The sequence below is a fragment of the Idiotropiscis lumnitzeri genome, chromosome 15, assembly GCF_059441095.1.
Source record: "Idiotropiscis lumnitzeri isolate Australia: NSW breed Sydney's pygmy pipehorse chromosome 15, RoL_Ilum_1.0, whole genome shotgun sequence".
Taxonomy (NCBI): Eukaryota; Metazoa; Chordata; class Actinopteri; order Syngnathiformes; family Syngnathidae; genus Idiotropiscis; species Idiotropiscis lumnitzeri.
Genome location: NC_142405.1, coordinates 8,337,783 through 8,365,692, shown reverse-complemented (window position 1 = coordinate 8,365,692; position 27,910 = coordinate 8,337,783). Strand labels below are relative to the sequence as shown.

Here is a 27,910-nt window from a genome sequence, read left to right as displayed (position 1 = left end):
AAAAAGACAGACGGGCAATGCTAAATTGCTTTTCTGCCGCTCAGGCAACAAATGTTCACAATCATTCACTCTGAAAATGGAGGCACGAGGGGCCCCCGTTCATCATTGTTTGCATCTTGTAATTCTCTAAATGTATTTTTTGTTTCATTCATTTTGGGAAATAGTCCTTTCCTGTTTTAATTAAAAAAAAAAAATAGCAATTTTCATTGGACCAATGCAGGGCGAAACCTCGCTACCTTGTGCGCTCTATGCTTTGCTCAGTAAGGACACAACAAATTATTAACGTGACGACTAACGAACCCAATTCGGAAAAAAGAAATCCAATTAAAAAGCGGAGGTAAAGATAGACTTGCGAGGAGGTTGTTCAGATGAAAAGCCATTTTAGTCTCATTTCCATGCAAAGGATGTTAAAGCGCGCAGACGTTTGTGAGAGCTGAAGAAAATGAGTGAGGTGGAATGACGTGTGTGTTGAAGCGTACGGTCAGATGGTGTGTGTGCGAAGACCCTCTGAGTCATCACCGATCCAAAGTCACCTACCGCTCGGCTTCCCGCCGTCTGGCTTTCATGCGGGAACGCTTGCCGGTCCCCAATAAAGGACACCTCACTTCCGTCCCTGCGTGAGGCCGGCGGAGAGTCAAAGCTGAGAGCCTTTCATCCTGAGCGAGCTTCGTCTCAATTTTACATGCTGATTGTTGTATTCCAGCAAACTGTGAAGACTTGAACACAACTGGATTTAGTGCACTCATGTTAACACTGTAGCATTCTAAACACCTAATGTTTTGTCATTTTTTTCTCCACGTTCCTCAATAAAATGTCTTTTGAAATTTTTGTCCCATCCAATAAATGGCTGAGAGGGCGCCTACTGTGGCTCTCCTTGAACAAATAAGTCACTTGTTCGTTGATTTTTTTATTGCCTCTTTATGGTACGTATTGAATGTTGGACAGCATTTTCTGAAGAATTTTTTGAAAAAAAAAAAATACTAAATTGGGGCACTTGTCTGTCACGGTACCTCTGTAAAGTAATGCAAACTTTCCCATTGATATGTCTGGAAATGTCTTTAATCTGTATAAGCAGCCAACCAACCGAAAAAAAAAAAAATATATATATATATATATGTATATAAAGGTTTATGCGAATCAGAATTAAAAATAATAAATTGTGCACCATTTACTTTTCTATTTTTATTGTGACATTTTTTTTCTTTTAGCCACCACTGGTCACTAAAAGTAAGCAGTACCCGGAAATATTGCTGCATGCATGTCACAATTCTAAAGGCGTCATAAAGGTGAGTGCCATACTATTTTGATTATGCCATAAAGGCGTTTTCATCATAAAAGCTAACATTGCATAGAGGACTTTGACGTGGTGCTAAAACTCCCAAATGGTTTTGTGTCGCAGTGCTTTTATGTTCTCACATAAATGTGCTCTTGTACATTTTCTGTCAATCATAGCTGGCAGCACTTTAGCACTCCAGTAGGCACTACGCTGGCGGCTTCCAGCTCGCTGCTATCAAAACGTGCCCGAGGCCTTTCATTTTCATGCGGCGTGTACGTTGACATTCAAGTGTGCTTTCTAACATGGAGTTACTTTTTCTCTTGATTCTTGTGTTCACAATATTTAATTTTTTTTTCTCGTAATTGTGTGTTCAGCCAATTCATTTTCAAATAGATACATTGTATTAAGTAATGTGAAGCAATGTGAAGAATTTTATTTGAGAAGAAAAATATTTTCAGAACAGAAAGTAGACTTTTTTTCCTTTTTTTTTCTAAAACAGAATTTAAAAAAGTAAATAAATCTCATATGATAAAGATCTTTTTCTGGGGAAAAAATATTTTGTGGCACCATAAATTTTTTTTTTTTTTGCCCCAAAATACTTATTCCTTGTTTGATTAACATAAAAAAAGACATCAAAATGGACTTTTTTCTCTATTGAGTGTTATGTTAGCTTCCATCCATCCATCCAACCACGACATGGGTAAACTGCAACCTTTTCTCTAATGACTGGCCGAGAAATAGGATAGACCCAGAACTGGTCGCCAACCAATCGCAACATTCTAGAATCCATTTGCAGAAAAAGGAAATGACGCAAACTCATTTGATGAAACCTGAAACCGTGTCATCAATTCAGACCATGCAAAAACATGGTGACAATTGTGTCCTAATTTCCTCAAAAGAAAAACACATTTAATTTTACACACGCAACACTGATGTGCAATGTTCTTTTTGAGCAACCAGATACAATTGCCAACTTGCCAAAATTAAACTGGCGAGGAAATATAGATTTAAAAATAGAGAAGCGAAAAGGAATTGTGGTTTGCGTAATCACACAAACACATGGACTTGTCAGTGATAGCAGTTGACAGCGGCGTAAAGGAAAAACCTTTCATTAGCCTTTCAAGCCCACCCACACACGCACGCACGCACATAAGCGTGCACGCACAAAATCTTTTGTCTTGGCCATCAAGCCGTCAAGTGGTAAACAATAACCTTCCTTCATGATGTAATCCCATGCAAAACCATCCAACCCTTTTCTGTTCCACTTTGCCTCACAAGGGTCGCGGGCGTGTTGGAGTTTATCCAAGCTGTCTTCGGGCAGTAGGCGGGGGACACCCTGAACTGGTTGCCAGTCAATCGCAGGGAACACAGAGACAAACAATCATCCGGGCTCCCAGCTAGGGACAATTTAAAGTGTTCAATGAAGCTATCATGCATATTTATGGAATGTGGGTGGAAACCGGAGTACCCGGAGGAAACCCACGCAGGCACGGGAGAACATGCAAACTCTGCAAAGGAAGGCCGATTCCACGACCTTTACGGTGCCATCGTGAAAACCAGTCATCCGCTGTGCCGCCCCATGCAAAACTATTAATATTAATTAAGATTAATTCTTATGTTAATCCTGTATTCCTAAAAAGAAAATCTTTGGAATAAAACTGCTTTATTTTCCGTTAACTATATTTTAGGGATATTAATGTTTTTAAAAATAAGCCAACAATAACTTTATTTATCCGAATACCAAAAAGATTTGATAGGTGCAACCCTAGTTCATAGTCAACCAAAACAGTGCTTGCTTTGCATTTCAAACATATTTTTTTTTTTTTTTTTACATTCAGCTCAATTGTTAATTTTCTGCGTAAAATACAACATCTTACTTGTTGATTGGATTGGCTTCTCCTAATTGATATGAAACAGCTGCCATCTTCATCAAATCATCTTCCTCCTTTAAAAAAAAAAAATCTAAATGAATTTCTCTTGGCTCCTTCGAGAAAGATTTGAATGAAAATGACATCGCAGAGGAGCGCCGGAGGGAGATATTTGCGTGTTCCCCGCTAACAGGATTCCTTCAGGATCCTCGAACATTTTATTAAAATGCCTCTCAAAAGTCTTAATTGAAATGCCAAAAAATAAAACAATCATCTGAGATAACCTGCTTTTAATCAGGTTTTCCCTGCTTGCCACTGTTGATAAATGATTATTATTGGCAAAATGGCGCTTGAATGAGGATGGCGATTTATTTATTTATCTTTTTATTAGATGACGTTCTATTAGGCTTTGATGTATGAGGCGGCAAAATTGGAGCCCCATGGACGCATGGTTGGACCTACTTAAAGGAAAACGCCGGCATTTGCCCCCTAAACTTCTTAGAAAACTATTTAATGAAATTTGCATTTTTACAAAATTTTACAAAGCATTTAGTTTCATTCTCAATTTACTTTTAAAATTTATCAGAATGCTTAAAGGGGTAGTCAAGTCAACAAAAAAAAATATTTACAATAATGTTCTATGCACCCCCATTGGTCTAAATACAGTATTTCAATTCATTGTGCTTTTGTGTAATATGAATTCAACTGAAAAATCCACCCGTTTTTATCCATCGCAAGGGGCGGCCATTTTGCCTTGTACTGCCACAACACACGTCGAAAGCCATTAAAAAAAGGGGAATCGTGACAATCATCATCAGTCGTGGAGGGTGACTCTTTATCACAAAGATGTATTTAAGCCGTCAAATTAGTAGACAATATTAAAGATTAAGGTTAAAATACGCCGCTCCGTGAACGCATTCTCTAAGGCATAATTCAACAGTCATTGACGTATGCACTCAAATACACCTAATTTATAGATTCATATTTGGAGTCAGACAAAGGATTGTTGTGAGCATTTCACCCCAAGCGTGGATAAGCTGTGAATTTTTCGAAGATGCCATCGACAGTGACTTTGATGTACGACTGGCGTGGCAGCATTTAATGATGGCGGCCGGATGACAAACAGTCCGGCTTCTGATGGGAGGACATGATGGAGGACCAACGAAGTTGATGGCTTGACAAGATGAAGGATGGGTGCAAAGATGCCGCTTTAAAGCACAACGCCAAGACCCAGAGGTTTGCCTCAAAGCCCGCTATAATTATTTGCATATGGCCACCTTGCTCATTATGTTGTTTCCTTGGCAACGTAAGGCAGAGTCAAAACAGCTTTGCCAACTACTACCCTAGCGTGGCTGCCATCTTTGCCACAAAAAGTGTGCTAAAATAATTTGTATATGCCTTCTGATGCCTGATGTATGGTTGACACGGACAGTTGGCTGTAACAGAAATTTCAATAGAGCACTTAAGTATTGAATACAACTTTATTTATATCGCGAAGATCGTGACCAATTTTTAAAAAGTGACCAATGCATGCTTCAAGCTGTTCATTGACATTTCCAGTTGAGGTAAGGACCAAAGAGTTTTGTACTTAATCAAACCACGACTTTTTGTCCATTAGCTTAATGCTAACACACAATACAAAACGCCATAGACGAGCGAGCGAACCAACCATCTGAGGTGCAGTATTTTAGCAACAACTATACAAACAAACTACATTGTACTTTGTATGTTTAACACCAACATTGGAAGCGGATAGTATTGTTATGAATAGGACTTTTATGCTCGTCATCCCCAGCAGGCCTCAAATAAAATCCACTCTTGTTGATTGCAACTGTTACGCCCGCTACATCCATCGTCATCATCAACTAACCACTATCCCTCACAAAGGGTGCCTAAAAGCATCAATCTCGCGCAAGAGTCAACGACCCTCTGCTGAAAAGCTAGAGTTTTGTTGCCATGGCGACCGCTTATGGCCTAAACGCCACGCAGCTTGTCGCGAGGAAGCTGAATGTGCCGGTGGGGGATTTGTTTTGGATCGCTTCTGCGGACTCCCGCCAGACACATGATGCAGTCTGGGGTCATAGGGGTCACGAGAAAAACAGCCAAACGTTGCTTTCATCGAGGCGCTAGTAGAAAGGCGATTGAAGTAGGTTAAGCATAAAAGCGTGACAGCCGAAATTAGATTGTCCTCCAGAATAGATGACCCAAAAGCTCCCACCCTTTCCTCCACTCGTTTTACCGAAAGCACCTCTCACACTGAATTAACTTTTTTTGTGCGAAAATGTACTTGCAGTAGTCATGAACCACAACTAAATGTTGGCTTGACAGTGCATGATTTAAGTGACAATTTTTATTTTTTTAACTCCCAAGGGGCACAATTGGGCTACGTCATGGCAGTGTAAATAGAAAAATGTAGTGTCGAATATCTTGCCATAGGACGCTTCCAAACGTGGACAAACATCTAACAGATAAATTGACACAGATTTCCTAGAAGAGTTGATTTTTCACCAAATGCACTTTTTGTCTATTCAAAATGATAGATTTATCACATTTCACACCACTTCCCGTGTAGATGAGATTTTTATTTTGACACTTCCAATTCATTTTTACATCTCCAGTGCAATGAAGCCGAAATGCTAGACAAATTAAACTTAATGTTACTCCGATTTAATCCCAAATGCTTTCAAGTACTTCAAGTTGTCAACAGCTCAGAAATGACATCTTAGAATTTACTTTGTCTCAAGTGTCAGCCACCCCCAGAGTGCCAGAGATGCTTTGTGACTCAGCACTTAGTCATGTGCGCCGCTTTGTTTTTCATATTTAACAAGCATCACGGTGTTGGGCTAAGAGAACACGAGGAGCAGCACTTTCAAACAAAAATTCAAGTCATTTTTATTGGGTCCACACCTTTTTCATACATTACAAAGATGTTCCATTGTTAATGATAACTAATCATATTCATCCATATTAAACTACAAATTAAAATAGCAATGTATATCAGCTACATTTAACCAACAACAACTAAAAATCGACCCAATTTTAGCCAAAGAAATAGTTGGCTTCAACTTAGCCCTAGCTGTGGATGGGCAGCGGCTTCTTGATGCTGAACAGTTCGCGCAGGTTGACCTCTGGGTCGACGTAGTGCGGGATCTTGCGCTCGTTGAACAGGCCCGCCAGGTTCGCCTCAACTTTGGCTCGGCGGGAGATGCGCATGCGCAGTGCAAACAGACGGTTGAGGTTGTCCTCCACCAGGGGGAGATGATTGCCATCCAAGCGCTTCTGCCATGACTTTCTGGGACGGGGGCGATTCTATGCAATGGGATTTTTAAAGGATAAGATTTGGAAACATTTTTTTCAATACATATGATTTATTGCTTACCTTTTGTTTGACGATACAGGGATCATGGCGACGCAGATGTCTGATCATGCTCTCCTGTGGAATGAATATACAGCGTTCACTTTAAGACCTCAGCTTTTTTTTAGGCATAGATTTGACACTATTTGCTTCGAGATTTATCATTACGTGATACAATTATGCCCGGACCTGAAAAAAAATCCTAAACGCAAACATTGTTTTTAAGAAATGTTTTTCATATTTTTTCTGCTTTAAATTCTTTCCAATCAAAACCATGCATTCACATTTGTGTCCAAGTTTAAATTCCTACATTAACGGCTTTTCAATTGTAGCCCCTTTGCCTTTAAATCTTCAAATTTAAAGTAAAACAAATGCAGTACATGAGCTCCACCAGTCCACAATCTAAAATATATTGATCATGAGGGCACAATTTAGTAAATTAATATCCCACAATCAGACTACTGTAGAAACTTATTTGGAGCCCTTCTAAAGAAACAAAAGCACAGCAGGGAAATAAAAAAACTAATGTTTCTGCGTCCAACAGTAATGGCTGGATAAGGGGTTCTATTCCATACCCGCATAGCAAACATGCGTGCGCAGTCTGGGAAGGAGCACTTGTACTTGAGGAGCTCCAGGTGCACCTTGCGGATGTGGTGCTGCAGGTTGAAGGTGGTGGAGAAGTAGGCTTCGCATTTGTCACGGGGGCACGCCAGAACCGGCTTGTGCGTGGCGTGGACCCGCTTGTGACGCCGCAGTGTGTTGGCCTGCTTAAACATCTTTTTGCAGACTTGGCATGTAAATGTCGCTAAAGATAAAAAAAATTGAAAAGTATTGAATTTTTTTTTTTAAGTTTGTTTCTTTTTACTTCATACCTACATGGGTGTTTGACCATGTGCTTCTGAAGCAAGCTCCAAGTTGAGGCAACCACCTGACAGTTAGTATCCAGACAGCGGTAACCTATAAAGAGAAGCCCCATCATTTGTTTTGCATGCATGAGGTTGCGCTTCATGTTGACAACCTGCATGTTTCTTCTCATGGGCATTTCGAGCCGCGCGGGAGTCAAACATGGCACCGCAGTCCTTTGAACACCTGCGGGAGACAACAAAATGTAACTGGACTTCATTGACATTTAGGATTCTCATGCTGCTTCGTTCACATTAGGTGCCGTAACTCCAGTTGGACAACAGATGGATAAAAATGGAAACGCCAACCTTCATTGACACCTTTAACCAAAATTGTTAAAGTCTAGTGTAAAATTTTGGGTTTTCTAGTATAGGTAATTAATTTACAAAACCAGTACAAATGTCATCATTACATTCTTCAGACAATCACCTCACAGCACATCAGTATTAATATAGTTGACATGCGAGAAAGAAAAGCAAAGGTTCTCAATGCACCATATTTTTTTTCTTCTTTGCTCCTTTGGCACTCCTTTTACACTGCTTGTAAAAGCTGGCCCATCTTTTTTCTGTGAACAGTTTCCATCCTCTGATGCAATTGTGTGCTTGGTTAAAATCCCACTAATTGACAGATTGTCTCAATGACCATTTTGGCGATTTCATCTCAAACCGTACTTGAACTTGGCAGGCAGGCCGTGTTCTTGCAGATGCACCTTGAAGTGATATCTCTTCTTGAAAGTCCGAGAGCAGCCAGCTTGAGGACACTGGAGACAAAGAAAATTGACTTGCAAGACGTGGCTGTGGATTTCTTGGAATCATGTGTATATTTTAGCCCTTTGGCGCCATCTGGAGGAGATTACCTTGAAGTACTTTTCTTTATCACCGTGGGCATAGTACATGTGCCTCTTCAGACTGTCTGCCTGCACGAAACTCTTAGTGCAGGTGTCCAACTCACACCTGTGGTGAAGATAAGCAATCTATTATTTAATACAGACGAGTCAAGTCTTGTTTCCTTCTATAGGTATAGCTCTTAATCATAAATCTTAAGGGGCTTGATAAACTCACAATTGGAAAAAATGACACCCCCTGGCCTAAACAGAGCTCATATTTAAAAATATACTACCCTTATATTGACTATATGTAGCAATTTCCCTGTACAATTTCAAGGCTGCCCACCACTCTTTCATAAAAAAACGAACTTATTTCAAACATTTAGGCACGCTTCAAAAAGCAAACAAATGTGCTCACATATGCCCCCGAAATCAAACAAAGACAAAAAAAACTTACATATGCCTCTCGAAATGACATGAATTCCGATCACGTAAGTGAGTGGCATTACTACAAACCCCATAATGCACCTCGTGCTATGACGTAATATCTCCCGCCCTTAACGGTGCAATGTATTAGCATCTATTAGCCGCAGCTTCTTTAACTGGCTTCTCTCGCATAGGCTTACTAACCCAACAACTCTAAAAACGTAATTATGAGAAAGCGGAGGCCTTCACACGCATGTTATTCGTATTCATTAATTGAAAATTAGAACTGTGACTTACTCGAATTGCTTATCACCACCATGTTGCCTCATGTGGCGGCTGAGATGTGATTTTCGGGTGAAACGACCACCGCAGCCGCCCACTGTGCAGTGCCACGGACGCTGAGTATATTGGCATTAACAAAAAAAAAGAAGCTCAACTTATTGTGTGATTTAAACAAAAAAAAAAGTGTTTTCTTACAGCTCCGGTGTGAATTGCTTCATGCTGCTGTAGCCTGCTCTGCTTGGAGAAGATGGCCTCACACGCTTCATGGAGACACTTGAACTGCTGGTTCACCTGTGGACAAAGAGCTGCAGGTTCAACCTCACACATTCCGCTCATTATTTATTTTTAGTCTTATCCTTTTACACTTCTTTCGTAAATGAAACCAGCGTTTAAGTTTTCAGCCTTTCTTATAGCCTCTTAATTGCTTAAGGAGCAGCTGCAGGCGATTGTCTCTTGTTGGGACGTCATAATGCTCATTTTGGGTAATGCCGAAGCCGGTGTAGCTAATTGCATTCAACCGAAGTCGAATCGAATATTTCGGTATGTACTTGTAAATATGACTTATTTTACTTCACACTTACAACCAAAACCAATATTCATTTTTAATTCAATCTTAACATTTTTATTTTATTTTAATTTTTTCAATATGCTGCCATTATAAAAAAAATAATAATAATCACAAATCAGTTTCCCAAAACAAGTACAATTCTAAAAGTCATTACTCAATCAGTCAATAAAAAGTAATGCCATAAAATATACTGTATGGTGTCTTGAGATTTGGGCTGCCAAGGTAAGTCATAGTTTGTTTGCTTTTTAATTATTTTTATTTCAGCACCTTAAATCCGTTGAAAAGCGCTTGTATACAAACAAGCATTTTTTTTAACCGTTTGTGGCTCAATCTTTCACTGCTGTACCACTTGAACGTCCCTTCTGGAGCAACTTTAAGAATGTATTTATTGCTAGGTGTGATGTCACTCTTTGCACAACAGAGAGCGCTGTTGCTTTGCAGTGACTTAGTGAACTGCAGTTCCATTCTCTGCCTATTGAATTAGTGATGGCCAAGTAATAAAATATAATATTTAGCAAAACTTTTAACACAAAACTCTTGTAGCTGATTAAAATACGTGTTTTTTTGTGCTCATTTAACACCACAGAGAATATCAGAGACGCGACTGTTTACCTGACTGATACATGTCGAGGTCATAATCAGAATACACCACCTATCGTATACTGGACACGCCAAATTTAACTTCAGTCCATTCTTGGTCACATTATTATGTCCAGGTGTACCCAAATAAGTGTTCAGTGCGGCAGCACACACCCACCCTTATCCCACCTGCACTGATTGGACTGTATGTTGCTTCCAAAGATGCATTGTATTGCTTATACTCTTGTCCCATAAGGAGGCAGATTAAATATTCACAGTGTGTCTACATTAACAGGAAGTCTGGTGGACAACTTACTGTAACAGCTTTGCAAGGTTTTCTTAATGCGACATGCGGCTAGGTGGATTCTTAAGTGTCCTCACTCCTCAGGCCATATAACAGTAAGGTCCACTGAAATAATACTCAGCTTTTATTGGCAGAGATATTTATTTAATAATGCATTTGTGTTTTTTATAAATGGGTGATGTAGAATAAATAGTAATGTATCAGAATCGTCACGCAGTATAAATAGTAATGTATCAGAATCGCCATCACATTCTTTCTAAAGTGGATGTAGAGAGATCCCCAGTTTAAAAGAGGCAACCAAAATATTAAAAACTACACTACAGCTGTCAGTGTTTAAACGTATAGCCACAATGAGGTAAAAAAATTCAGTGTAATTATGCTCATTAATACAATGTATCATACTGCCCCCCATGAAACACATAATGTTTCATTTCCATTTTATTTAATTGAAATATTAAAAGTATAATTTATAGTGCTGTTTCCCCATTGAAGAACACATTACAAAAGAGTTTTGGAAGGGAGGGCTTAGGAGTGACGTTATTGGCATTTCCATTCATTTCAGTGGGGGGAAATGATTTGCAAGTGTCTTCTCGAAGTCGAATTTCAAGGCACCGCTGTAATTTATAATTAGCCCCAAAGTGGGCGGATCCCGCGGCTTCTCCACGTTCCCCGGCACGCCTCAGCCCCCTCTTCCGCATACCGCAGGCACGCGTACGTACGCACGCGCACGCTGCTGAGCGATGCTTCCGCGGTGTTGCGCGTTCTCCTCTCGCTCGGCACCTCTTCCTCGCTAATCGTCACTACCATCCATCCATTTTTTTAAATCGATCCCCGCCGCCATAAAGAGGTGAAAAAACGATGCCCTCATGTCATCTTTTTATGTAAATGTCCGCGTACGAGGAAGAGGAGGGATGATGGCAACAGGCGCACCATAGCACTTACCTACCTTGGTCTTTTTTCCATCCTTGTTTCATTTTATTTTACGTTTTTCTCTTCTCTGTCCGCTTCGGTGACATTTGGGGGCCTTGCATGCTGTGACCGGCGGGAATGTGTGACGATCATGCTGGTGGTGCGGTGCTTCTTGCTCTTTGCTGCAGTGGGCGAGCGGCTGGCGGTGGCAGGTAAGAGGCGACGCGATGATTGGCAGGTGGATGGGGTATGCACGCTTGTCCATGCAGTGACACTCTTTGCACCCACTTGCAATATAGCATCAATATTGTGCTTCGGTTATGTGGTGACTGTGCATGGCGTGGCCTGGATCTGTTGAGTTTTGCTGCATAGACGCATTTCTACAGCAGCCCCCTCATGTGCTAGCAATTCCTTATTTTTAAGCCAATGGGGATGCACCGCCACAACTTGTGCAACACGACTGCAATGTGTTTTAAGCCCCATTTAGCTCTTCAGAGATCCCGCTATAAGTGGTGCACCAACACCCTGAGCTACATTAAGGACCACTTGTGAGCATAGTGGGTGGATGTTTACCACAGTTGCCTTGCAGCCCAAAATGTTTTATGTTTGAGCACTTATCTTGCGTGGGTTCTCGTTGGGTAGTCCAGCTTCCTCCCACATGCAAAATCATGAATGTGAGGTCAACGAAAGACTAAATTGTGTTTATTTTATTTTTCTAATCGATATCGTTTTTGTGGAAAAGTGGTTGATTGAAGCCAAATTGCGAATCGTGATTTCTTTTAACAATATTGTAATCACAATCATTCATTGATATATATATATTTATATATATATATATATACACACACACATTTATTTTAAGGTGGATCAATTTGATGCTGTCAAAACAACAAAACCAATTTTCCGCTGATAATCTGTGCAATCAGTGCTAGATGAATCTTTAAAGTAAATGCATTATCATTTTAGAATAATTCTTAACTAACATGTACACAAGAAATGAAGATTAATCAAAGGCTAATTGGATAAATATGCTAGTATTTTTTTATGAATTTTTGTGTTAATGTCAAATGCCCAGAATCCCAAACATGTTCAATGTATGTTGATTGACACTAGCCCACCATTATGCTCCTCATCTCCATTTTTCTGTACTTTCTTCTTTCGACATCACTCTCTCATCAGTCCACCGAAGCAACTACAGCCAAACATAATTTTTTTTCTTTGACTTTTTGTTTTGTCTCAAACATGTATGTAGACTTTTTATTATTTGTGCTGTTTACCTTGCAGGTGTAGACAGGAGCCCAGGCGAGGATGGAGGTACCTGGGATGGGTCTTCGTGGTCCGGGCAGAGGGCGTCGGCCAGCGACACCGCAGCCCAGTTGACCTATCCCAAACGTCTGGTGCAGAGGACTGAATCGGAGCAGGAAATGGCTCATGGGCACCTGGACACGAGAGTGAAAAATAACACACGGCACACCTCGGTGAGTTTGGAACCCAGGATGGAGTTATGTGCTTGCACAAGTGAACACACCACACCCCCTTATCACTGATGATGTGGCTTTGTTCAAAATGAACCGATTCCATTTAAACTCATTTTAACTGACTCTCATAGTCAGCACAAACTTGGTTACTGCTTTTATGTTGTATATATTGGGATATACAATCAAATAAAATCAAATGCACAATCAAAACGCTGCTGGGTACCCCGCATGACTGCAGCATGTTTCCACAAATGATTGACAATGACGCACCCATCGGTCATGCCTTCATTCTCTACAATCTCTGATGGGCTTGTTTTGTCGCGGCATGACAAGTTTTATATTAAATCATTATAAAATGAAATTAGAGCCGATAGATCAAGCCAGATAAGGATCATTTTTTTAAATCATTTGAATAACATCCTGCTTTTAGGCCATCTAAACCTGCAATTTTCAACCTTTTTGAATTTGAAATCTGAAAATCTCGAGGCGCTCCACCACACAAAAAGGCCACAAAGTGGATACACGTCAATTATATATTTTCTGTATATAGATAGGTATTGTCTTCGTTGTACATGTGCATCATCAACTGTCTTACCTTTAGATCCGCTTTTGTGAACATCTTAGTAATGCCTGCGGTGTCCTGCCACCAATTCTATAAATGGACTCTCTCATCTGTCTCTATCCTTATTTCTACATATTATATGTTTTTCTGTCATCAGAGAGCACATCTCATCTCTGTGAGAGTCTTTACTTTGTCCTCAACTGATTTTCTCGAATATCTCCGCCTATGCAGGGATAAGACAAAGTACATGTGGTCGAGGGCCAATCAGTAGCATACTGTAGCAGTTTAGATTTTTTTTTTCTCCCTCTGAGAATATCTCAAGACACAGGCGCTCTTTTGCTAGCATGTCTCACTTGACACGTGTGGGCGTGACGGCATCAAGACGACAGCCTGTCAGTCTCCCTCTTGTTGGGTCGAACGTCTCTCCGCAGCTACTCGATTGTGCTCGACAGTGCAAGGTGGCGTCTCTGCAGCATGCGCCTGTTCTTTTTTTTTTTTTTTTTTTTGACCCATTTATTCGGCGAGAATCCCCCGGAATGTCAATGCGGCTCGCCTCACTACCTTCACTCACGCCGCCTGACCTGCTTTGTGCGCGAGCTCGGTTGCACATGGGCTTCCTCTCCCCATGTTTGCATGTCTTCCGTGTGTACCGGTCCTTTGTTTGCCTTCACATCGCATCATCTGGGGGGGGACTGGTGGGATCCCAGCGGCTTAATTTATTCAGTGGTGTGTTAAAGTATGTCCCCATAAATTATGGAGAGGGTCCGTGCCAGCAGTGAGGCGCGGGCCTAGTAAGAGCAATCTGATGATGTTTAACTGTCAGCTACTTCCCGTCACGTGACAGGATTCCGTCGTATGTAAAATGATGTGGAAGTTTTGGAAGAGTTTGGACGAATCTGCATGCTACATTTCTGGGCCTGGTGTGATTTTGTTTACTAAAATATTCATCAAGCGTGCTTCGGGGGTTGCGATACATTTTAAACATCTTACTGTAACATAACACTGCCGCTGAGTGTATTGGGAATTGCTGAACTGTATTTACTCCATTATTCACTTTACTCCAGCCGCTTCATCCATCCATTTTCTATGCGGCTTAGGGTTGAGGGTGAGCAGATGTGGATCCAAGCTAACTTTGGACCGGAGGCGGAGTACAACCTGGGCTGTTTGCATTTAGACCAAACAAGCAATCACACTCACAATCTAGTCTTCAATTCACTAATATGTCGGTTTTTTGGGAATGTAGGAAACCTTAGCAAGCCATATTCGGAAGTGCTTGCTAGCTTACTACGAATTAACAGTGAGGCTTTTCCATTTGTTGGGCTATTGCTGTGCGTGCTTTGGAATCACTCCGCCAGCCCCTCTCCTATTGGATACGCCTTCTGACGTCACTGCGACGCCGCTCTCGAGTTGTAAATTTTTCTAATGTGTTACTTATTTTGTGAAATAGTCCAAGAGGGATGACGTGATCAAACTTTGTGCGATTGATTGATCATAAAAAAAAAAAAAAAAAAAATCAAAATTATATTCTCAACTGATTAGTTTGTATTACTTTATAATACTCTTTGCTTCAGAATTACAAAGACATTTTTTTCCAAATTCTCAAAAATTGAGATGTTTTGCGTTTGAACTCTATAAATGTTACCGGTCAAAATATCATCATTGTTTCCTTAAATTTTTATGCGCTTTATATATGTGGGCTGTGATCTATTTTATTGTAGCCGAGTGAGTCAGTCACTGCAGCCTCCGTCAAAGATCCCCTGGTACTTTCGGATCCTCTGTTGAGTCTGCACCTCATTTCTCTCTCTCTACTGAGCCCTCTCGCCACCTCCCCACCTCTACGCTGGCCAGCATACAGCGTGAGACGTTCCACCGTCATCCATCATAGTAGTTTAAGTGGCGAGATGCTTTCAAAGCGCTATTGATTCTCTCGCATTATTCATGGTGCCTCACAAGTGCGGCTCACTTAAATAGAAATCTTTGACGCTTTGACATGTCAGCAAACTGTCTCGTCGTTGATTGATTTCTTTTTTTTAATGTTCTTTTGGCAGGCCGTCCACTTGGCGCAGAGCTGTTTCCAGGTTGAGGCCTTCGGACGTACGTTTACGCTGGACCTGGAACTAAACCAGTTAGTACTGGCTGCTCAGCTTGTTTGTATGGACATGTCAATGGTTTAATTGCCGCAGATGTTTCCTATTAGCGTTTGTACGCACACAATTAAACAAACAGAGAGCGCTTCATGTGTCCTCTCTTTGCAGTCACCTGCTGTCCTCTGCCTATGTGGAGCGCCATTTTACTCCGGATGGGCGACCCTTGCAGTCAATGGTAAGAACCTAAAATAGCAAATGTCAGCGACAGTTGGGGGTGTGTTGCCTTGCTCAAGAGTAGTCAGGAAGCAGGCTTGCCTGTTTTCTGGATTTGATCACTTGAGTGTTTGCATGTTGAGCCCGTGGGCTTTCTGATGTCAATTTCAGTCGACAGCAGGTGGCAGTACAGGGCAGGCTGGATAAAAAGAGGTGGATTTTTCTGCTCAATTCATTTTGCACTTTTGTAATCAGAATAGCATGTTTAGACTTTCGATCAAAAACGCAAGCGTCACAAAATGTGCCTGCTGTCACATTGTACAGCAATGAAAGCTTAGCCAACGAATTGGACGATTGGTCATCCCTTAACTCGACAATACTATAATAGTTTACTTGCATCTGTGCAGGTGTATCTAATCAAGAGCTGCACAGTCTATTTTGGGCTCCACCAATCCAGACGTTTGCTTTTAGGATATTTTTATATTTTGCCGATGGTTTTAATTGTCACAATGTGTCCTATTTTTGGAAACCGCTTCAGAAATAGTCTGCCGCACAACCATTTTGTACTCTTGGATGTTACATACGTGCTCATGCGTCTGCTTGAAAAGCATAAAAAGAAAAAAAAACAACACCTCTGAGACATCGTCATCTTGTACAAATAATATTAAAATGGTGTCCACAGAGAATTTTACATGTTTTCTACTAGCCAGAAGGCATGCTAATGTTTTGCTCCGCTGCCCGAGCCTCCCAACCGCTCTGCCTCCATCCTCCTGACCAATGGTGAGTCTGTCTCCATGGCAACCAGTTAGCTCAGCAGCGTCATTAAGTTCTTGGCAGCAGAGAGAACGAGGGACAAGGTTGGAGGGGGAGAAGAGGGAAAATGGGCGGCAAAAGCGTTCCTGTGTGCTCTGAGTGGCTGAACGTAGGCAAAGGAGGATGGAGGGAGATGGAGTCCTGCGTGGAGGGCAGATTGTGGCGCCGCTTGACGTGGGAGGCGTGATGCGTTTGGGGACGTGCGTCACCGAATTGGGCCTTTCTTTTGAAATAGCACACCTCAATTTGAGGAGCACCGCGACAGCCTCGTTTATCTCAGATGAATTGATCCAAAGTAATCTAAACTTGCATTGAAAGAGTTGCCGTTCTTAAAAAGATTTTGTATGCTACGTGGTTTACATCAATGTTCAAAAACATTTTAACTTGGTTTCTTTCATTTCAATTGAGTACATTTTAAATACATGATTTTTTTTTCCTTTTTTTAATGACAGATCAAACATTATTCCCAAAAACTGGGGAGAAAATAAATCATGAAAACAGAGATATTCTGTGAAAAAAAAAATACTCAGAAAACTCAGATTTTTTTCCAAGTGAATAAAATACGCTTTCGTAATTTTCCAATCAACATAAAAAAAACTAAAGTCTTTTTATGTCAATCTCGGTTGACACAAGTAAGACAAATAGTGACACGCTGTTATTACTTAAGTACCAAAAGACTGTGTTGATTTATTGAAGAGCTCCTTCCAGGAAGGCTCGACTTCCACCTCACTTGTCATTCGGAGATAAGTACAGGACACAAGTAGGTCACAAACGCTGACGCCGTGGGAGTTTTTTTTTTTTTTTTTAAATAACCTTGCAGCTCATCTATCACGACATGCTGTAAAGTAGCAGATTGTGTGTGTGTGGGTGTGTGAGTTACAGGTTCCGTGAAACCTTCATGTTTGTGTGTGTCCGCAGGGAGGGGAACACTGCTACTACCAGGGAAGGTTACGAAATGTGCCAGAGTCCTGGGCGGCCCTCTCCACCTGCCACGGCCTGTGGTAAGCCCCCTTGCATCGTTTCCACTTGAACCTTTTATGCACATTACGACATGTTCTAATTGTGTGTGGCCTTTTTTTTTTTTTTTAATTCAAAGTGGGATGTTCTCAGACGGCATCTTCTCTTACGAGATTGAGCCTGTTCACAATGACAGCAATGAGGTAAATGGTTTACAAAATCCAAGGTTGTATACAGACTGAGGCAAAAGTAGAGGTAGCGGTTCCTTAGGCCGCCTTTTGTCAATACCTTAGTTTTTGCCTTCCTTTTTTTTTCCTCCTACCTTCCCTCCGTCCTTTTTAATTGACTGATTGCATTGTGTTGCAGGAAAATGGTGTCCACCTGATCCATAAGATGTCAGATTTCAGGCTCTCCCCCCATTGTGCAGGTAGGCGAGATAATTTATAGTGCACTTGATTTAATGACATCCAAAATAAACTAACATACCAATCCGTTTTTATGCTTTCTTTTCACCATTTCTGCATATATCAAACCTACTTGGACTGCGATCTAGATTGTTTGCGATTAATGCAGATAAGGTGATAATTACTTTCCTAATGACTATGATAATGAACTGCAATGTTTGTGTGCGCCTGTGCGTGTGTGTGCCAAGACTGCACAGAGAACAACGAGTGGGATAGCGGAGGAGGTGGCGAAGACCAAAGCAGGGCGCCGCAGCAGGAGGCGTCGGGGGCCCATAGGAGATCCAAGAGATTTGCTCGCAGACCATCCGTGCAGACCGAGACCAAATATATCGAATTGATGGTGGTCAACGACAATGACATGGTGAGCGTTCTTAGCCTGTGGATGTCTGTTTGATGGGTTATCTGACATGGAGGGTTGATTTTAATGAGATAATCACATACCAGTATACCTATATACTCCTTCGGTGTGTGTTTATGTGTGCGTGAGTGACATTCCATCGATTTGTGCATAATGTGTCTCATCACAGATTGTACAGCTGCGACGCTCCGGGAGCCAAACAAAAAACTTTGCCAAAGCGGTGGTCAACATGGCAGACGCGGTATGTTGTCTGGATTAGCATCATTGCATACACAAACACATAGAGTTGAAAGGCGTTGGGTCATAGGCGATGTGGCATAACTCCTTCTTGTGACTCACTCTCCAAGTCAGCCCTTTACATCATTCAGAAACTCTTAAATGACATTGCTGCATAGGCGATACGTCGTGATAATTGTGGTTTGTGGCATTTCACAAATGCTGACACAATCTTAAAAGTTCTGTTCGCCCGTCACTTCATTTTGTATCTGCCACTATAACAGTGGCCATAGTTAGACACTGTACTTGACTTTCAAAGGCATAAAATCAGCCATCGGAATTGATCTGAGATTTGATCAATCACATTGTGCATGCTAAATTTTAGTTTGTATCTATGTCTCCAAGAACCCACAAAATGAACTGCATGGCAATTTTACCTTTTTGGCAGATACAGATTAAAGTCAAGTTTAATGAATAAGGCCTTTGGTGTAGAACCAAAAGCTGTTTTTTTTGGGGACGGGGTACTGCAGATCTACAAGGAGCAGCTGAACACGAGGATCGTGCTGGTCGCCATGGAGACGTGGACCTCAAAGAACATGGTGCCGGTGGTGGAGGACCCTCTGACCACGTTGCAGAACTTTATGAAGTATAGGCGGGACAACATCCGCGAGCAGAGTGACATTGTCCAACTTTTCTCGTGAGCAAATTGACTTTGAATGTGGTGCAGGCGCCGCTGTCATCATGCTCTTACGGTGTTTCTCCGTTCGCCTCTAGAGGACGCACGTTTCAGAGCGGCCGCAGCGGGACGGCATACACGGGAGGAGTGTGCTCGCCGACGAGGGGAGGGGGCATCAACGAGGTGAGGAAAAATTGTTTTTATATATTTATATATATTTATGAAATTAGTGGATGTGTACTGGTGTGTTGAATTAAAGAAAAAAAATGTGATGTCATTTTTTTGGGTTGTTTCAGTTTGGGAATGTCGGCGCCATGGCCATCACTTTGTGCCAGAGTCTGGGCCAGAACATTGGGATGAGGTGGAACAATGCACGTAACTCTGCAGGTAAAATGTGCTGTAAGGTGTGCTGAGACAGTAAAATAAAGGAGTCTTTTTTTTTTTTTTTTCTAGAAGGAACATCCCCACACCAGCACTTTCCTAATTTGACTTAGTGTGCTTTATCACCTGCATTTGGAAGATTGCTGCCACTGAAGAATAATTTTGTTGATGAACGTTGAAAAAAATTTGCATCGTTATTCAATGACGTCACTCGAGCTGAGTGAGGCTTAACTCCGCGTCGTGCTGCAACGCTTCTTTGAAATGCTGACCTCCATGTGTTTTCATCACATAATCCTAAACTCCTCTTGGTTTTTTGTTCCTCAGGAGATTGCAGATGTCCAGACACCTGGCTGGGCTGTATTATGGAGGACACTGGGTAGGTTGTCAACAATGAAACAGTTCATGCCACATTTTTTGCTTTAGTTCAATGGACATTGTGCTTCTTCTTGTAGCGTGTGTACCTTGCCACCTGGGGGCAGTATAATACAGCCATATACACATAAACACTTACAAATTCTCACTAAACTTCAATAATGTTAGCCATTGTACACAGAGGATAAAGAATATATTCATGGGAGTATCATATTATCTGTCAAAACACTGCATATTCAAGCAAGTTGTAAATTTCACTTTGTGAATCAAAAGAGGAGTTTGGCACATTGCACCAGATGGCACAATACACAGTTTGACGATTTGAGTAACATTAGTACTACAGATGGTTCCATTTCTGTCACACTGTAACATAGCGCTATTAACACCCACCACAGTGGCACCATGTTATCTTTGCACTGTTTTTGTCTTGACGTTTGTATTTTTTGTGTGTGCTTTCTAACGTAGATACTATCTGCCAAGAAAGTTCTCTCGCTGCAGCGTGGATGAGTACATCCAGTTCTTGCTCCAGGGAGGTGGCAGCTGTCTCTTCAATAAGCCCAACAAGGTGAGACGGCTGTCGAATCTGCCAGTCTGTCTGTCTGTCTATAACAACCACACAATTTTGCCTTCTGCTGGCTTAATGCTAACTCAAATTGCAAAACGGCAAAGATGGGCTAGCAAATAGCATCTTTGTGTTATAATCCCTAAACTGCAGGTATTGGAACACAAATGGTAGAGACTGTTACGACCGGCTCTGCTAGGGAAGGAGGGAAGTAACATAGACCAAGTTGTAAAATGGTTTGGCGAGAATTTACAATTTATTTTTAGTGAAAGAAAAGGGGTAGGTTTCAAACAAATGTGTTAAACAAAAAAGGTATTAACCACGTTCACAAATGTGTATAAGTAAACACTAGCAAGTGTCTCCAAAATTTACGAAAGTCCATAAAAAGCGAGAGACACAAATAGCGCAAGCGAGGCGAACTGAACTCTTAAGTCCCAGCCACCTTGAGCAGCAGAATCGAGGTCCTTTTATTGGTCCCAGCGGCACAGGTGGTGCTCGTTGATAGGGCGGTCCATTAGTAACGAGCGGGAAACCAGTCCTCCAACGAGGAACGAGCGGGAAAGCAGTCCACCAACGAAGAAGGAGCGGGAAAGCAGTCCACCAACAAAGAACGAGCGGGAAACCAGGCCAACGATGAGGAACAAGCAGGATACTCGTCCATTTACTTTAGTACGAAAGGTACAAGAGTTAACACAAGGAACAAGGAGCGTGGCCTTGTAGGTGGGCCCTAGCCAAGGGCCGTAACAGAGACGAAGTCACTGTAGTTGTGATAGTCGTCTCCGTTTGTGTCTTCATGACTGTCATCTACTGCCTCCAGGTGGCCAAAGTTTTCTGTTTTCTTTATTGTTATCGGAACATATCCGTCACATATACCATTTCAAATTTCCCCATTGTGGGACTAATAAAGGACATCTTTATCTGTATCTTTATCTTTACAATACAGTACAACTTTAACAATCGGCTGCATTGTCTTGGTTATCTTTCTAGAATGTGCCAAAATGAGATTTCATTGTCTATTGCTTCAAAATATCTTTGTTTGTGAATCTCTCAGCTGTTGGACCCTCCAGAATGCGGCAATGGCTTTGTAGAACCTGGTGAAGAATGTGATTGCGGATCTCAGGTGGTGAGTATAAATCACTGAATTGTGATGCTATTCCCAGAAAGTCATGTTACATTGTGTGCGCGTGGCTGCAGGAGTGCGCACGCAGCGGAGGAGCCTGTTGTAAAAAATGCACACTCACCCACGACGCTATGTGCAGCAATGGACTGTGCTGCAGTGGCTGTAAGGTGTGTATGAAAGATAATAACTGGAAGCGTGCACGAACATTCGTGAAGTTGTTTTGTTGTTTCAGTATGAGCTGAGAGGCGTGGTGTGCCGAGAGGCCGTCAACGACTGTGACATCCCGGAGACTTGTACTGGAGACTCCAGTCAGGTAGCTGCGTGTATATTTAACTCCAAACGTGATCTTATTGTGTTAGACATAACACACCGCCAGCAAAGATTAATAGTCAAGATTTGTATAAGGCTTGTGAGTAATGGTGCTTGTGCGTCCCTCTGGCAGTGTCCTCACAACGTCCACAAGCTGGATGGCTACACGTGTGAAACTAATCAAGTAAGTGCTACCTTTGTCCAAATCCACTTCAACTCCACTTGTTTTTCTGTATACTGCACGCTTCATTTTGTCTCTTCAGGGTCGCTGTTACAGCGGACGATGTCGCACTCGAGACGGACAGTGTAGAGGGCTCTGGGGTTTCAGTAAGTATTTAACTGTGTGTGCGTGTCTTGCGTCATCCAGCTCTTATTTTCCTTCTCTCTGTCAAGACTCAGCAGACAGGTTTTGTTACGAGAAGCTCAACGCCGAAGGGACGGACAAAGGTAACTGCGGTCGGGGTCCCGGTGGCCAAGGCTGGCTTCAGTGCAACAAGCCGTGAGTGACGCCCATTACCATTATAAAAGAAAACCTACATGTTCATCATTTTGGGGTTGCTTTGACTTGCGCACACAGACTTGAGATACAAGCAGACGGACAATATACTTAATAACTAATATTAGTTAAGAGTTGCAGCGTCATTACGAAGCCCCCTGAAGTCTGTTAAATAAATAATGTTAAATAAAATCTGCTATTAGAATTGCTGAATGCTGGAGTATAAGTGTGTCGTTTTTGTATTCCCCCCCACTGTTATTACATCTCCAGTATGTTTTTGTCATTTTTAGGGACGTTCTGTGCGGCTTCCTGTTCTGCGCCAACATCAGCACAAAGCCTAAATTTGGGGACCTTCAAGGCGAGGTGACCAGCTTCACCCTCTACCACCAGAACAAGTACCTGGATTGTCGGTGAGTTTCACTCGAGGGGATTCTGGCAAGCGAGGACGAGTACGATTAACTTGTGCCGTTTGCTTCTTTCAGGGGTGGCCACGCCCTGCTGGAGGATGGCTCGGACCTGGGCTACGTGGAGGACGGCACTCCCTGCGGGCCCAACATGATGTGCTGGGAGCGACGCTGCCTCCCGGTGGCAGCCTTCAACCTCAGCAGCTGCGCGGGGTCCAACTTGGGACGCATCTGTTCTGACCACGGGGTACAACAAAACCGAGCAGACAAAGGTAGTCGATAAAGATGATTATCCATAGTCTCCTGCTTTTGCAGACGTGCAGCAATGAGGTGAAGTGTATCTGCGACAGAGACTACACGGGCAAGGACTGCAGCGTCTTTGATCCCATTCCCGAGCCCACCGTCCCGACGGGCCCAGAAAAGAAAGGTGAATAGCATCTCACTGTGGTTTCCTCCTGTAATCTGTCCTCCTTTCACGTCACTAGCCCTCTCATCGAAACTTTCAGCGTTCGTAAACAGTCTGTAAACAATATGTTCAATGTGCCCCTTCTAGTCTAAACACAGCATTCTGATTTCTATTCTCTCTCATTGGGCTCTTGAAAATGTTATTTCATGTACAATATGCAGTTGTTTTGTTTTCGTTAACACTGAATCCAGGTGTAACAGAGATGAAAAGAGTAAGTGCCCTAACTTTAAAACAATTTCCTCTGTTTGAATAAAGAGCTGAAAATTCTTTTTTTTTTAACCCAATTCATAAAAATTATAATTGAGAGAATAATTATTAAAATCAGTTAGCTGCAAACCTTATTTAGATAAACGTGTGTGTGTGAGGCCACAACATTAGGTACACTTAAAGGCTTCTTTATACTCCCATGTCAGCACGATCACGTGACCGACGCGTTGTGCACCGCGACATGATGGCGTCATGGCGGGAACACAAGTAGCGCACATGTCAGAAATTGTAGCTGCGCGAACGTCCACGCGCATTCTCTCTCCTTATTGGTCCTTCCTTCTCTCTCTTTCTTTCTCTCTCTCTCTTCCGGTTGATGTGTTGATGCTGTGCTCTTTTATTTCATCTAGTGGTGTTGTGTTTCCTCCTCCCCCCGACCCCCCTCCTCCTCCCTCTGCGCAGGTCCCAGTGGCACCAATATCATAATAGGCTCCATCGCAGGTGCTATTCTCCTGGCAGCTATAGTCCTAGGGGGGACAGGATGGGGATTTAAGTAAGAGTTCTGGCATGCGTTTGTCCTTGCTGTCTGCTTCCACGCTGCTCAACAAGCTTGCCAGGTCTCGTTCTGGGGATTGGTGTAGGCATTGCCCTGACCAAAACCCACACCCTCTTAGGGTTTAAGATTATTTCTGTCTGCCAGGGACCACCGCAGTGCTCCCCCTTCGCTTAGGCCTGGTGCTCTCCTCACCTATGCATGCTTCGGGCTTCTTGTCTCCGTTGACCCTCTGGCCTCCTAAAAGGACCGCTTCCCTTGAACATTTTCAGCTGCCCGATTGGGTTGAAGGAATCAGAAATACAATTAGAGGGATCCTTTTAGGGTCAGAGCTCAGTTTGTGCAATCTGTGCATGTATGCATGAGCTGTCCAGCAGGGTGGGATGTTTTAGGGTCTTCTCTCTGCCCTGCAAGTCATGTTATGACCGGTCAAGGCAGTGGAACCTCTAAGCAGGCATGTCCAGATGGCTGTTTTCCATCTCGCCTTGCTGCAACACACCTGATTCAAATGATCAGCTCATCAGCAAGCTCTGAAGAAGCATGATAATGATCCAGACAGTTTAGAAATTGTTGCCTCATTCACTAGCATGGAGGTGACTTGACTTTGTATTCTGGCTGCAGGAATGACACATTTAATAGGAGTCATTATCATTTATGCATTTTCTCTTTTCTCCTTGTCAAACGCTTTGTGATGCAGAAACATTCGTAGAGGAAGGTACGACTTATCCCTTATGTTTTCTCCCCTTTCATTAATGAGAATGATCACAAGAATGATTTTGTTTCCATGTGTATTCCAGATCTGGTGGAGGATAAGATGTCCATAATCAGTCTCTGTGTCCTGCCCACTTCATTTCTTCTTCTTCATTTTCTTTTTCTTGGCCGCACGGTACACGGAGGGGAAAAAAGGGAACAACAACAAAATGTCTTCCACTCCTGTTCCTGCCCCTTCAGTCCTCCTTCCATTGTCACCTCTGTTCTCTTTACTGTGTGGGATACACCCGGGTCTTCCTCCAACGTCAGGATGGAGAGCAAATCAGCCAGGATGTCTGCACTGCCTGCCTGGACCACAGACTTCTTTTAATACCATTTTTACTAGCTTGATGTTTAAAATAAGATAAAGATGCTGAAGAGGCTCATTACCTGCCACAGCCTCAAGAGCTGACGCACATTTCCTCCATTTTAAGATCCTGGACTGGATAATTTCTGGACTGGATCCAGACTCGATCAGTTCCATATCTGGACTAGACTTGACTAAATTTGAAGTGAATTTGAACTCGCTCTCGACTGGCTCGGGACTTAATCGGGATAGATTTATGGCTCGTTGAATGGATCTTAAATTGGATTAGACCTGAATTGTATCTGGACTCAGTTTGGACTTTCCGGACCTGTACTTGCCCTGGATTGAATATGGTCTGTATCTGCACTAGATTGTACAAGAAACAGATTCGTCATTCATTAGGACCAGATCTAGACTGGATCGAGACTTCAGATGGATGAAGCAGGGTTGGATCTTGGCTGTTATTGGCCAAATCTGTACCTGGATTGGACATTGAACTGGATTAGACCTGGATCAAATCTGTACCGTAAATAGACTGGACCTAGCCTGGTCCTGCTCTGGAATGAGTCTTGACCAAATTTGGACCAGACCTAAATTGTACAAGCAACAGATCTGATCAGATCTTGGACTAGATTGGGATTAGATCTGAACAGAAGAAGAATCTTGACAGGATCAGCAATAGATTTAGATTGGACTGGGACCGTCCTGGACCAATTTGGATCGGATAAGGATTGGATTTGGACAAGAGCTCAACTGTACCAACTCTGGACTGGACCTAAACAAGTCTGATCTGGACTGGGTCTGAACTCTGAACTAGGCATGGGCTGATATCACATTTTACTGTAGGCAAGAATATTGGGGTTTTATTTTAATGTGTTTCAGCAAAAAAACTGAAAAAAACTTGGCTACATTAGTAAACCTAAAAAGGAAATAATCAGAAGGATGTTTCTAAAATTCAAATCAAAGGCCGTCCAAGAGAATAACGAAAGAGCCAACGTTATTGACATAGGGAAAAGTCATCGCTGTCACTGACTGCTCGCACCAACAGCACCAACTGCCTACACTTACAACTTAAAAAAAATGCATTTTTGAAACCCTGACTATTTTTTAAAAAAACACGGTATACATTGAAATCAACAATCGGCCCATGTCTAGTCTGAACCAGATCTGGATTTGATCCAGACTAACCCTGGAATAGAGTTGGATCTGGATTTGATCTGAACAGAAACTGGAGCGTATCTGGAACAGATGTGCAGTCTCGCATCACAATAAAAATCCAAGCATGTTTTCCAAAGAAGAACTTGAGAAGAGACCAACCGTTTTTATCCCAACTGCCAATCAACTGGTCCAAGTGGACCCGTTTCAGGAACTCTGAAGGATTGTGGGAGCAATTTTTTTTTTGTTGTTAATTTTTGGGATCACCTGACAGGACCAGCGCTTAACTCGTCAATACCAGACTGTACATTTCACTGACTCTTGTATGTGCTCACCACCTTTTTACTCTTTGGACATTTTAACTAAACGCTTGCTGTTTTTATTTTATTTTTTAAAGAACAAAAGAATGTGTGCACGTCACTCCGGGGCCCTTCAACTTTTCAATGAAATAACGACATGAAGAAGAATGTCACCTAAAAGGACATCATGCAATTTCCCTTTGTTTGCGTTCATGGATGATGAATTGGGTCCATTTTGCTTCGTTAATATTTCGCTCCCATCGTCGCGTTAACAGGGTCGTTCCGTCTGCTGTTGAGGGAAAAGCGCTTCTTCCTGATAGGAACTTATTGTGACAAATTAGTAGGATTTCATACAAAAGGTATTCAACTTAATTCAGTTTTGGGTTACTTAATTATTTTTATATTCATGTTTTTTTAGACGTTTACTTTAATTAATTTTTTTTAGATACGATTTGGTTGATTTGTTACTTTTTTTGTGACAGCATTTTTTTTTTTCAAAAAAGCTGCTTCAAGTAATTGATGCTCTGTGACAAAAAAGTGTTTCATTCTATTTAAGTATCTCATTATTGTATGTATTTTATAAAGTATAAACGGAGTGCTATTTTTCAACAATTTTATCTTTTTTGGGGGGGGAGCTACTGCCATACAAGTGTAAAAAGGAGTTAACCACTGTTAATATTTAGGTATAAAAAGTATACAAAATTCAGTTTTCACAAAAAAAAAAATAAAAGGTTTAAAGTAGAAAATTGCAGACGTTGCTTCTTATTTGGGAGTGTTGACAAGAAAAGCCAAAGAAAAAGCTAAATCCTGAACAGAAAAAATGCCAAAGTCTCATGTGGTGCCATGAGTATAAATAGTTTTTTTTTTTCCCCAGTTCTGAGCCTACAAAAGCATTTCACCTTTTTGTATGATTTCCTACTAAATTCTCACCATTTTGTGTCCCTGAGCGCATCACTTCCTCCTGTGACAACCTCACAAAAAGCTGTTTATGTAAATATGTGCAAGCTACGCTGAATGTTAAGATGCACTGTACGGTTGAGGAGGAATCCATTTCAATAGCAATTTTTTTATGACATTGTTGAGCCTGCTGTCATGGCCGCCCGTGTTTTGACATGACTGTGAGTGTGCATGACTGTGCACTTTTTTTGGGTGGGTTTTGAGCTTCGAACTGTGTAGGATGCACTAGTGTGGCACATATTAGGAATACAGAGAGCGTGTGTAATGTAATGTGCAGAGCTGCTATCAATCATCATTTGAAAAGAGAAAAAAAAGACCATATTTTTAGACACTTTTTGAAATTTAGACAAAAATTTAAAAAAGGAAAAAAGCCTTGCAGATAGACAAGTGAAGAGGAAAAGAAATAAAAGAAATTCTACTTACTCTCTCCTTGCGTCTTGTCTTGACGGGATGTT

The 27,910-nt window shown here is 41.9% G+C and overlaps 2 protein-coding genes across 4 annotated transcripts; one reads left to right on the top strand and one right to left on the bottom strand.

The window, feature by feature from the left end:
- Positions 1–6,020: 6,020 nt before the first annotated feature.
- 42sp43 (P43 5S RNA-binding protein) lies at positions 6,021–9,346 on the bottom strand. Its single transcript, XM_088317968.1, has 9 exons — positions 9,132–9,346; positions 8,952–9,052; positions 8,259–8,355; positions 8,074–8,162; positions 7,518–7,588; positions 7,376–7,456; positions 7,075–7,304; positions 6,524–6,577; positions 6,021–6,453 (listed from the first exon to the last, which is right to left on the bottom strand). Exons 1-9 carry the CDS (start codon positions 9,270–9,272, stop codon positions 6,217–6,219), a joined length of 1,101 nt encoding a protein of 366 aa, XP_088174094.1. The 5' UTR covers positions 9,273–9,346; the 3' UTR covers positions 6,021–6,216.
- A 1,725-nt stretch (positions 9,347–11,071) lies between these two features.
- Positions 11,072–27,877, top strand: adam11 (ADAM metallopeptidase domain 11). Of its 3 annotated transcripts, XM_088317965.1 has the most exons (26): positions 11,072–11,508; positions 12,581–12,774; positions 15,385–15,461; positions 15,592–15,658; positions 17,368–17,450; positions 17,546–17,609; positions 17,773–17,833; positions 18,059–18,231; positions 18,398–18,469; positions 18,975–19,141; positions 19,219–19,303; positions 19,417–19,507; positions 19,826–19,877; positions 20,339–20,438; positions 21,487–21,558; positions 21,630–21,722; positions 21,788–21,868; positions 21,998–22,048; positions 22,128–22,191; positions 22,258–22,363; positions 22,651–22,770; positions 22,843–23,011; positions 23,080–23,191; positions 23,897–23,987; positions 24,685–24,702; positions 24,785–24,945. In XM_088317965.1, the coding sequence occupies exons 1-26, from the start codon at positions 11,448–11,450 to the stop codon at positions 24,798–24,800; spliced, it is 2,340 nt and encodes a 779-aa protein (XP_088174091.1). In that variant the 5' UTR covers positions 11,072–11,447; the 3' UTR covers positions 24,801–24,945. The 3 variants fall into 3 exon arrangements, with proteins under 3 accessions (XP_088174091.1, XP_088174088.1, XP_088174089.1); XM_088317962.1 differs by lacking the exon at positions 23,897–23,987 and having other exon boundaries at positions 24,785–27,877; XM_088317963.1 differs by lacking the exons at positions 23,897–23,987; positions 24,685–24,702 and having other exon boundaries at positions 24,785–27,877.
- The last annotated feature ends 33 nt before the right edge of the window (positions 27,878–27,910 follow it).